Here is a 12,040-nt window from a genome sequence, read left to right as displayed (position 1 = left end):
ATTACCTTCACCAGCGCAATTTCTGTCCAGAGAGCATTCTCTTAAGATTCTATTCTATCAGATAATGTGTGATAGTGGAACTCAAAATTGGGGCACAAATTATTGTAGTTTTCATTAATAACTTAATGTATTGATAAATATATTTAAAATACCTGTGAGCAAATCTGGAGAATACTTCGGCGCTAGTTCAATGGATGAGCAGTTCCATCGTTCGCCCGCGTGGGCAGAAAGGCAGGCTGAGCGCACCAGTCGTGCTGCGGCCGCTACGTGAGGCATAGCTGTTGGCTGCCGTCTACAGACTCGCGCCTGCTCACCCCAGAGGCTACCATTTTGTCTCGCCTCCCAGCAATCGCTTTCTGTCCAGTTTCCTACGCTCTCGTGCAGAGATCTGTAAATACATGTTTCCAAGTTTAATTAAAAAAAAAAACTTCTTTAGGTCTTGGCCTCAGATTTCTGAATCTGTCTCATGATCATTTTTAAATCTAATTGGCAAGTAGGTGATCAGCCTCCAGTACCTGACACACGCCGTCGACTTTTTGGGTCTAAGACATGTCGGTTTCCTCACGATGTTTTCCTTCACCGTTCGAGCAAATGTTAAATGCACATAGAAAGTCCATTGGTGTACAGCCAGGGATCGAACCTACGACCTCAGGTATGAGAGTCGCACGCTGAAGCCACTAGGCCAACACTGCTCTAAGTTTAATCACCATTTCAAAATTAGTATTAGTAACACCATTACAGTGCTTCTTTAATGTTTGGTTGTGTGGTATAACGCCACGATGCGCAAGCGAGCTGTATTTCTTTTAAGGCGCGTACGGGTGAACCATTACAGCATGCATAGGAACAGCATGCAGCATGCAGCGGTAAGGCTGTATTTCCCTAACATGGGTCATTGCAATGGACCTTGGAATTTTAGTCGATACCAACTCCGGCGAAATAAATACAGATAATATAACTTTTTCTACAGCTGTGATACTTTTTGACATTCAACACCTTTTTTGTCTTCAGTCACCCTGACCACGCATGCGGTAAAGCACGCGAAACGTCAGTTAAATTTAAAATTATGTAAAATAATTGTAAATTTATAATAAAACATAACTTCAAATCTGTTAAAAAAGTGTTTTCTTTAAATGTGTAAATGTTATGTCAATAAAAGACAATACAAATATTAACGCATTATAATCGGAATTTGACCTAATGATCTAATTTATTTGTGGTTAAATGTAGGTTAGGCCGAAATATGAGACTCAAAGAACGGCCTTTTCACTCGTTTCAATAGACTTATTTATTAAAAGCAATATTTATAATCAAAAAACAAAAAAGCTCAAATTTATTTAAAATGCGAAATGCCAAAATAGGCCAGAGCCTTTTTGAAATAGTTACACTTATTAAATAAACTTATCTATACTAATATAAAAGGGGAAAGATTTGTATGTAAGTATGTTTGTAACGAATTGGCCAAAAATTACTGGACCGATTTTAAAAATTCTTTCACCATTCGAATGCTACATTATCACTGATTAATATAGGCTATTTTAATTGCAAGAAAAAAATAAGAATCCCTACTAAAACTACAATAATGTTACCCAAGGTGTAAAAAAAAAAGATAAAATATCTTTCATCGCATGCCCCGCGAAAACGATTGATGATATCGATTGATATCATTATCTATAAAAGATGTTTAAATAATAAATTTCCACCCGTGCGACGCCGGGATGGGTCGCTAGTTCAATAATATTTGTATAAATTGTAGGTACAAGTAGTTAACTTTAATAAGACTAATGTTTTAATGTTCTTGATTGTTTTTCCGTATTAAAATAGTTGCGTATTTCATCGATATTTTTTAATAGCGAGCGACTTAAGCTGAGATTCCATACGTCAAAATACATTCGGAAGTCATAGTTCCCGCTCTAGTTTCTGAAACTCACCTTTAGGATTATAGTATAAATCAATGGCGCTAGAACATTTTAAGTCTAGGCCTCAGATTTCTGTATCCGTTTCATGATCATTTGGTAATCTAATAGGAAAGAAGGTGATCAGCCTTCTGTGCCTGACGCACTCCACTGACTTTATGGGTCTAAGGCAAGCCGGTTTCCTCACGATGTTTTCCTTCTTTCGAGCAAATGTTAAATGCGCACATAGAAAGTCCATTGGTGCACAGCCGGGGATCGAACCTACGACCTGTGATGAGAGTCGCACGCTGAAGACACTAGTCCAACACTGCTCACCTTTAGGATTACTGATTTAAAAAAACGATTGTCCGCTTCGCTCGATCGTGATTGGTTACCATCAGCCACCAATCACAATAAAGCGATACCGTAGCATTTCCCTCCTCATGTAACTGTCATAACAATTATAGATATTTAAATATATTATTTATTAGAGTGATATTAAATAAACAAATATACAGTATTTTCAATTTTCTTAAGCTACATAGTAATAAAAAAAAAATGTGAGCCGTCACGGGACGCCTGGCAGATGTGAAACATCGACATTATTTTTAGATTTTGATAGGAACTAAATATGTCATAATGATATAATAAAATATTACGATTTTTTTCCAGATATCGATGACTATTTATTGAATAAAAAATTATTTTCATTAAATACAAAAATTTACGAATTTATTTCAAATCGTGACTACTTAATTCGTTTAATCAGTGACTTCGAAATACTCACACCGTACACACTACTGCATATAGACTGTATATACATACCATCATATAGCATGCCGTGGCGACGTCGCCACGCCAGAAATCTGTTTTACGTGCGGCTATAGATGTTTCACATCAATATTAAAATTTAATAAATATAAAATTAAAACAAATTTTAAAAGTTTGGTTCCTGTGGCAGTGTAACTTTAATGACAGTATTTCCTTGCTGCATTTGCTACTTTTTCGTTGAGCGAGAAAAGCACCAGCTCTGGGGTCACCGGTTCTATCTACCAGGTGCCAACTTAAATCTTTAAATCCTGTGCACTTGATACCAAGATTCTCTACTCCAAGGGAACAAAATCGAACAATTAATTATTAGTAGGTACTGAAAAACATTGTTAAAATAGTTGTTTATTGTTATTTAAAAATTACATCAATTATTTAGTTCGTTGTGTATCCTGGGAAAGATCATTACGTCTAGCAGATTCCGGTCGTATTCCTCGTTGGAATGCTTCGCACATTTCATACAAATAATTGGGAAGGAAATCATTCCCCTCCCCTTCCCTTCGCCGGAGTAGACCATATGCTTCGCGAAGACTCGGTTTTGGAGTCAAACGCAATTCCAACTCTACCGCAGAAGGGAAGTGAGCAGCGAGAGAGTAGACAATCTCCAAATCAGATGCTGGAGGATTTAAGTGCTTATAATTCGATACTTTACATAAAAAATATTCGGACATACTCCGCGTATCGCTTTCATCGTACTTCCCCAGTTTCATATCATATAGAACTGCCTTTTGTCTATTTGGTCCCCAGAACTCCTCTTCGAAGGCGGAGTAGAAGTTGTCAACTGTTTTGAACTCGCTTTTGAAACAACGCATCCACATGAGTGGCAACCCACCGAGACAGGATATAATAAAGGGGAACTGTTTCTCCTCTGGTATATTCAGTTCAGAAATATAATACTTAACGTTCTCCAGGAAGTCCATTGGATGGGTATCAGCGCTGTCGTCGAAGAATGGTCGCTTGTTCAGCGAGGCAACGATCAATCCGTTGAATTTGTCAGTTGATGCTTCATTATCAATTTCCACTATTTTGGGGTTATCAAAACGAGATTTCTCCGGCTCACATTTACCCAGATTCGGTAATGACATGTGACTTCGCAGTCTGGACGGCATATCAATGTGTTCTTGGCTTTGGGAGAAACTTACACCAAGCCCCAAGGGTCTGTATGTAAACGCAGAATCGACGCTTTGTTTTCGGGCATTCGCTTTGGATATATTGTCAACCATTTCTGAGAGATTGGCTACAGATGTTTTTATCTGACGCAAATCGACGAATAGGCTCATTTCAGTATGCCATATTTTACTTTTGCTGTAAAATACAATGAATGTTAAAAAGTTATGCATATTTGAAAAAAATACTTAATTTGCGTATTTTAAAAGCTATATTACTGTTACAACTAAACAAACAACTGTAACATATTACCTACACAGCCACTTAAATTCGTGAATATAATATATTTAATTAGGTCTGTATTTAAATAATTTAGAACAATAACATCTTCATTAATATTACAGATAACGGACAACGCGTCATATGTTCGATTCGCGGCGAAATTCAATTGTTTCCAACACAACGCCAATAATAAAAAAACAGTCGCAAAACAAGCAGTGAAACAGAATGAAGTCGGAATTTCATTGCGGATGTACAGAACTAAACGGAAATAAAAAGTATTATAAGGTGCGTGCGTACAAAGTTTATAGTGAGCTTACGTGCGGCTAGGGCGGGCGGGCAAATGGTACTGCCTTCACGGTCCCTTCAACGTTACTTGTTTTTTATACAGATAACTAGGTTATAGCCGGAATATTAAATTTCATCGACGTGCACGCTAAGCAATGAATTATCCGTTCTGTGAATTTTCCGTATTAATCAAGCGTTCGGAGAACTGAATATTTAATGGTTAGTGGAATTAAAAGACAATGTTTCGCTATGGAAATTACATATAATTATCCTTTAACAATTAAAATTAAGTAAAAAATTCAGCCTATTTGTACCTCTTGTAAAGAAAGTACTCTTATGTTTTTCAAGTTATGAATGTGCTTTAGATAAAACAGTACAATTGCGTTTATTAAAAAAAAAAGAGTATCTTTATATATATCATTCTTCTGTGAGTGTGTATGTCACTGAACTTCTCTCAAACGACTGGACCGATTTTGATGAAATTTTTTGTGTGTGTTCAAGGGGATCTGGGAATGGTTTAGATTCAGAAATCAGCCCGCCAGATGGCGCTGCAGTCGGTACTTTCATACTTTGCTTTACTAATTGCTTGAAATATCATGCAGGACAACGTCTGTCGGGTCCACTAGTATAATATACAATTTAACAAATTCAAATTCAAAATTACACCCACACACATACGCTTATGAACGTCTAAAAAGAAAGACATATTAAATGCTAAATGCTTCTACTTTTACATTTACTGCCAGTTCTCAAATCAAGGGCGTAGAACGGGCGAGAAGAACTGGCAATAAACTCTCCGCCACTCTTTTTAACTGTTGTTATTGACTTGTTCGCTTTAAGTGTGGTGTCGCCTGTCGGCAAGGAGAACTCTGACATCAGAGTGAGAAACTCATAAACAATAAAAGAGAAACAATAAAAGTGTATCATAAGTTTTTATAAGTTTAAGTTATACCCTAAGTGTTCCTTAACTAATTTTAGTTAGTTTATTCTTTGATAGATATAGAGAGTTGGATTAAAATGATTTTATTGTTACCAATCCACTTAATTATTAAGTACTTAACTATTTGTAAAGATTTGTTTAATGGCGTAAAAAGAACAGTATATTTAGTAAGTAAATGTTTCTCATTAAATAAAAAATAATTGCATTTGCAGCAGGGTATTTGCCCCGGTAGAATGCAAGAGCGACCTCGACCTCTGTAACGCATCTTTGTAGGAACTATACGAGGTAGTTTTATTGGATATTGCTCTCCCAGTCTCTGAATAGCAGAGATTCTGGTCGAGCCTCACATGCAACTTTTGGGGGCAAAATCTCGTTCGGCTCGAAGGACCAAATTCTATAATCCCCTCTATAATAAAACAACTGAATGCTTATTATACGTGCGTATGTTGCGTAATTCTTTGCGCGTTTATAAAACTAAGAAAAACTATCTGCAGGATTTTAAACCCTTATACAAACATATTGAGAGGATGCCCGGTGGACGCGTGATCATTTTTCTTAAGACCCTAGTATTTGTGCCTTCCAACCCAGAGCGTAAGGGAGCGTTCAAGTATTACGTAACGCAATTTTTGGGGTAGTTTCGTGTGGAGAAGAATGGGCAAGAAACTCCACACTTACTCTTTTAAAATAGGTTTACAATATTTTGTTACATTTGTTAAATAATTATATGTGAAGACAATGTACTCTTAGAATAAACTACTATACTAAAAAAGTTAGTATACATGTTCCTCACATATTTACAAATATCATGTCTTATCGAAGATATTAAGAATAATAATCCAGTCGCGCTACAACCCTTGTTCTTGGTCTCAGATTCCATCCGTTTCTTTGATGATTTCATAGACAAGTAGGTGATCGACCTTCTGTCTGATTCATGTCTTTGTTACACGCTTTATATTAGCTTCACCTGTATGTATGTTTGTAACCGACTCCTTCGGACTCGATTTTGACCCACTTTAAACGGACAGATTTTATTCAAATTTTGCGCACCTGTCAAAGATCGATGACAATGCAATAATCCGAAAAAAATTAACTAAAAAATAAATAATAGTTAAAAAAAACTGTGGCATTTTTCGTCTATAGAGCAATCCACGATTTTTCACAATAATACCAGTATTTTTTGTTCATTACCATTTTCAGCCTAAATTAGGAATTATTCTTCACTTTTTAGTTTGATGTGCTTTAAAAGCGTTTGTTAGTTTTTTTTAACTATTATTTATTTGTATACATGTCGGATTCCTAACAATGTTTTCCCTCACAGAAATTCCATTGGTATCGAACCTACGACCTCAGGAATAAGAGCCGCGAGCATAAGCTACTAGGCCAACACTGCACCTATCAGAGATATTAATTTATTAAAACAAATGCTGTTTAATTAAAATGGTAACCTTTATACACAAAAACAATTGCTCGTAAAATTTTCGGTCAACGATTTATTATGACTTTCGTTGCGATTAGCATTTCTTAATGAAGCCCCATCTCGTGCCACTATTTACAATTGGTTTAAGCGTGGAGCCTAAGCTTAGGGCCGATTAACATTATCTTAAGGCCGATTTACATTATCTTAAGGCCGATTTACATTATCTTAGTGTTTAGGAGAGTGCTTTGTACAACTTGAAAGGCAAGTTCTTTAGCGTAGCGTTTACTAAAGCAAGTAGCGTTTACATGTTTCAACTAAAGTACTATCCTAAAGCACTCTCCTAAACACTAAGATAATGTAAATCGGCCTTTAGTGTTTAGCAGAGTGCTTTAGGATAGTACTTTAGTTGAAACATGTAAACGCTACTTGCTTTAGTATGGTTCTACTTGACTTTCAAGTTGAATCAAAATAGAATCGCTTTTTATTTTTGTCGTTGTGTATAAACACGTAATTTAGTAAAATCTTTAGGAGAATGCACAAGTGCCGTGAAACGCGTGCGTGTTTTTTGATTTTTAAAGATGGCTAAATGGTCGGAAGATACAACTATCATATTGTGTCTGAATATGTTGTTTACGAATGTTTGTGGAACGTTAAAAACAATTTATACAAAAACAAACAGGCTAGGCATTCGGCATACACTCCCTTAAAAGAAGCTATTTTATTTATTATTTATATTTAGTTTATTTATTTCGAATAAAATCTCGTCTTCTATTTGTTCCATACTATACATACATACCATATCCACTACAGTTAGTATTTTGAGTAGAATAGAGCGTATTTGCCGACGTCGTTGCGCGTTCATTTCGGCGCTGTAAACTCTACTGGAAGAAATGAAAACGTTCACTCGCACCGCACTAAAGCACTAAAGAACTTGCCTTTCAAGTTGTACTAAAATACTCTCCTAAACACTAAGATAATGTAAATCGGCCCTTAGGTTCTGATGTCGTGTATAAACTTAGCGATGAAATTTGTAAATTGTAATTTTTTTCAAAAGAACAAATAAATTGTATTAAAGTAACGGAATAAGCCTGCTGAATTGTGAGGCTTTCACAACCTTCGTAAGCTTTATGTAATGTATCGTGATTGTGAAAAGGGCGCACGCGACGTCATCAGTGACGTGTAACACGTAGCAACTTTTACTTGTGTTCTATCTATAGCTCTGTGGTTTGGCTACGATTTAAAAACTTAAATCCGTTTATTAAAATGTTCACACACGGAATCGGATGGAAAATCTTAATATTTATCATCTTAATGTGATAATAATATTATTTACTAATAGGGGAATCTTAAGTAGGGGAAAATTAATAACTGACTTGCTGCTAATAAAATTAGAGTCAAAAGGGTGAGATTGAAAAACTTAGCACAAACAATATATCCCGTACGTCTCCAATACATTTTTGACGTATTAAAGTCTGACTTAGCTAAGTCTCTTTCAATCTTACCATAGTTCACCTACGTGCCCTAGAATTATATATTTAAACCCAATATGAATCCAATATATTAGAATTATAGATTTTATATAAAAAATAGATAACCCGCACATAATAATATCTCAAATTAATCATTCACATAATTAAAACGTGTGGCACTCGGGGACTGCCGCGGTAAAGCTATTGCAGCATAGCATTTTTTATCAACTTATAATTACAACAATTATAATTATTTATTTATTTTTTATTTATGCAGATTTTTTTTTTCCTTTGAAGTAAGTTTTTTCGTTGCACCGGCCGCGCTTACGCTACGTCACCGATGTCGTCAGAGAGATGTGAATACGCAATATGCGTTCTGTCCCACTCTAACGCGTATTGGCCGCACCTATATTACGTCATCGTGTGTTAGGTTTATTTCGTTACGGAATTTCTTGATTCGGTCGCCGCGCTCAAAGCCCGCGATAAAATCTATGCAATACAACAACCAAATTACAGAATATAAATGTAATACTTAACCATAAAAATAAAATATAACTAAAATATATCATTAAAAGGAGTCCCTTTAGACAAGGCTCCGAGGTACTGCGTGTTTATCCTTCTGTGTAACATTATAGTTTAGCTCATCTAAAACACTTTGAATAAAAAAAGACCCATGGTCTGACCAAAATAAGACAAGTATGGGTTCCCTTATGCTCTGAGACAAGTAGAGGAGGGAGCAGTGTGGAGGCAAGTCAACGCCTCAGCTAGGGCCTTTCAAGACAGGCAGCTTCCTAGTATTAAGCAATGAAGAATATCATCATTTGTTCTACAGATTTCTACAACTCTTCTGGCGCCGTTCAAGTATTACGTAAGCATATTTACTGCAATTTATCCCCCTTCCTCTTGTCAGCAAAAGTAAGCAAAGCTCTCAAAAATAATAGTACATGAACGTACTATTGTAGGAATCCTCGAAATGCATTTCGTTTTCAAGCATAGACAATGTGTGGGTAATGTGTAAAAAAGTAAATAATTACTGTTGACATTATCACCAAATAAGAATATCTTAGACCCTTATAAAAATATGTGATCATTCACTCCGTACCGTTACCATCCGTATCACCTCGACGTCCGTCGTTCCACAACTGAGCGTTTTCTAAAGCAGTTTTTGTCGCGCACCACCACTATCTGGAACCAGCTGCCCACAGAAGTATTTCCGAAACAATTCGACTTAGGGTCCTTCAAGAAAAGAGCGTACCAATTCTTGAAAGGCCGGCAACGCACTTACGAGCCTTCTGGCATTGTGAGTGTCCATGGGCGGCGGTATCACTTAACATCAGGTGGCAATCCTGCCTGTTTGCCTCCAATTACATAAAAAAAAATAAAAAAATCTCCACGTAACAAGCGTTTTTTCGGCTTAAGACCGCACAGAAAAATCTATTAGTATACATGTATGTGTAATATTGCAACCCATTTAAAATTAACAAAAAGCCGTTTCGCAAAATGTTCCTTTATTTACGACCAGTTATGATAAAATCGTCCCCTTTAGCCCTTTGTCTCCTAGATCAGATAGACGTTAAATTTGATACGGGAATTATATTATTTTATTGTAAACGCACGTGCGTCGCGTGACGAATAAGATAATGTTATACACAGACGAACAATTACATCGCTTCGCTAAATTACAAAGGGCAATAGAGAATAGAACACTGCTGTTCGCACCAAAGAGTTTTATGTAAAAAGTTTTTGCTGTATATGAGTTTGAATGCAACATTTTAGTGCGGTTGCTATGAATGGAATCTAGTAGTTTAAATGCATAAATAATGTATCTTTCCTGTTTTAGATTTAAGCTTAATAAAACCAGTGGCGCTGCAACCTCATAGGGCCATCATAGGGCCTCAGATTTATGTATCTGTTTCGAGTTCATTTGTTTTTTCTAATAGGCAAGTAGGTGATCAGCTTTCTGTAACTGACACACGCGTCGACTTTGGATCTAATGCCGCACATGGACAGAAAGTACATTGGTGCAGGCCGGGGATCGACCCACGACCTCCGGGATGAGAGTCGCACACTGAAAGCAACTAGACCAACACTGCATTAAGCTTGATAAAATAAAAGGATTTTGTTACTTTATTTTCCTCTAATAGACAAAAAGTTATTTATAAATATTATAATTTAAATTTAAAATACGAAACAGATTAAGTGATAATTTGCCTGTTGAGTGTGTGTGCAATGTGTAAATGTGTGCGTTTTATGTGGTCTTAAAAATCGATTCGATTTGATTATATCTTTCGAAAATACGCGAATAGAAATAATATGGAGTAAGTCGAGAATCGTGTACTCCTAGATACAGATTTATTTTCGTTGTTTAAAAGAAATGAAATGTTATATTTGCTTGTTAAAAATACAGCAAGGATTAGAACAACTGTTACCACGTTGATTTAAATTGATTACTAAAAGAGGTTTTTATGTCAGTGTTTTTCGATCCACAGACTATAATATCAATTTAATAACGACACACAATGCTAGAGCGAAACTCACCGAACAAAAACAATTTACAAACCATAGCAGCTGACGCCCCACAGATTCGGCTTTAATGATGATTAAACGCTCTATGATTGTTGCTTCGTGCTTTACCAAAAACAATTTTAAATATCTGTGTTCCCAGTATGTCACAAACTAAAAGGCTTATAATTAATGAATAGGCAATATTTTAAATCAGATTCAGATTATTTATTAGAGACTATAGAACCTATATTAATTCCGATTAAAAAAAATCAAATTAAACATTCATAATTTAAAAACGCGCCAAAATTTTCCTCTGGGCAAGATGGCGACGCACCAGTAACTCGCCATAAACAAATGTCAAGTTTTTAACGTGTTAATTGTCATGCCTAAATTAAACAAATACTCATATATTTTGATCAAAAACAGTCTCCGGACGAAATTAAACTCCAAGAATAAGGATTAGACAGGAGAAGATTATTTATAAGCTACGACTGTATACTAATCTTTGAACGTTTTGTGTCATGTGACGGGCGTATAAAAGTTAATATCCATATCTTTAATTATCGATTGAAGTGAAACTTCTTTATCGACGTATGGGAGAAATTTTGTAGCAGGTTACGCGCCATGTTGCTTTTTGAAGTCAAACTTCTTTATCGGCGTTGGAAAAAAATTTACACACATTTGTCACATTTTTCAGTTACGCGCTATCTTTTTCTTGTCCCTACCACGGTTGATCCGAAGAGATTCGAAGCCATTAGTAACAAAAATATATAATAACGATAACAATGATAGTAATACTAATAATTCTATTACAATTAATGAAATTCTGTAATAATCTTAGTACTACATAGTAGTACAGTAATAAGTTAAAATGAAATAATTGTATTTGTATTCATGTCTATGATAATAAAAGCCTTTTGTTAAACTTTATCTAATTTAACTTTATTTAACCAATTTCTGTAAAGTTGCATATAGTAGATCATTTTTCGAAAAATAAGGTCATAAAGAAGTTTCACTTCTACGTGTGTACACCTAGTACACGCACACATTTTTTTACTACAGAGCTTTTTATTGATACATTTTATTCAGACTCAAAAACACTGTTTTTATAACAAAATATAGCCCATTATGATACCGATAATAATAAAAAGTGACACTATCGAATAAAACCTAACCGAACACCCGTCTTTACTACCACTTAATACTTTTGTTCCTACACTTGTCTCCTATTAATTACTATAATACTGAATTTCGTCTTTGTTTAAGCTTAGTGAATCTGAGTAATACATTACTTATTACATTAACGTTAGGAAAT

The 12,040-nt window shown here is 35.4% G+C and overlaps 1 protein-coding gene across 1 annotated transcript in view; it reads right to left on the bottom strand.

The window, feature by feature from the left end:
* LOC125061873 (protein Wnt-11-like) overlaps positions 1-12,040 on the bottom strand; it is a 50,851-nt gene that overhangs the window by 19,801 nt on the left and 19,010 nt on the right. Inside the window, exon 2 of the mRNA XM_047667509.1 lies at positions 153-388. Coding sequence (XP_047523465.1) covers positions 153-388 — 236 coding nt within the window. The remainder of the gene's footprint in view (positions 1-152; positions 389-12,040) is intronic.

This window comes from Pieris napi, chromosome 24 (assembly GCF_905475465.1).
Source record: "Pieris napi chromosome 24, ilPieNapi1.2, whole genome shotgun sequence".
Classification (NCBI taxonomy): Eukaryota; Metazoa; Arthropoda; class Insecta; order Lepidoptera; family Pieridae; genus Pieris; species Pieris napi.
Note: the sequence above shows the minus strand (reverse complement) of the source record. Positions and strands in the feature narration are given on the sequence as shown.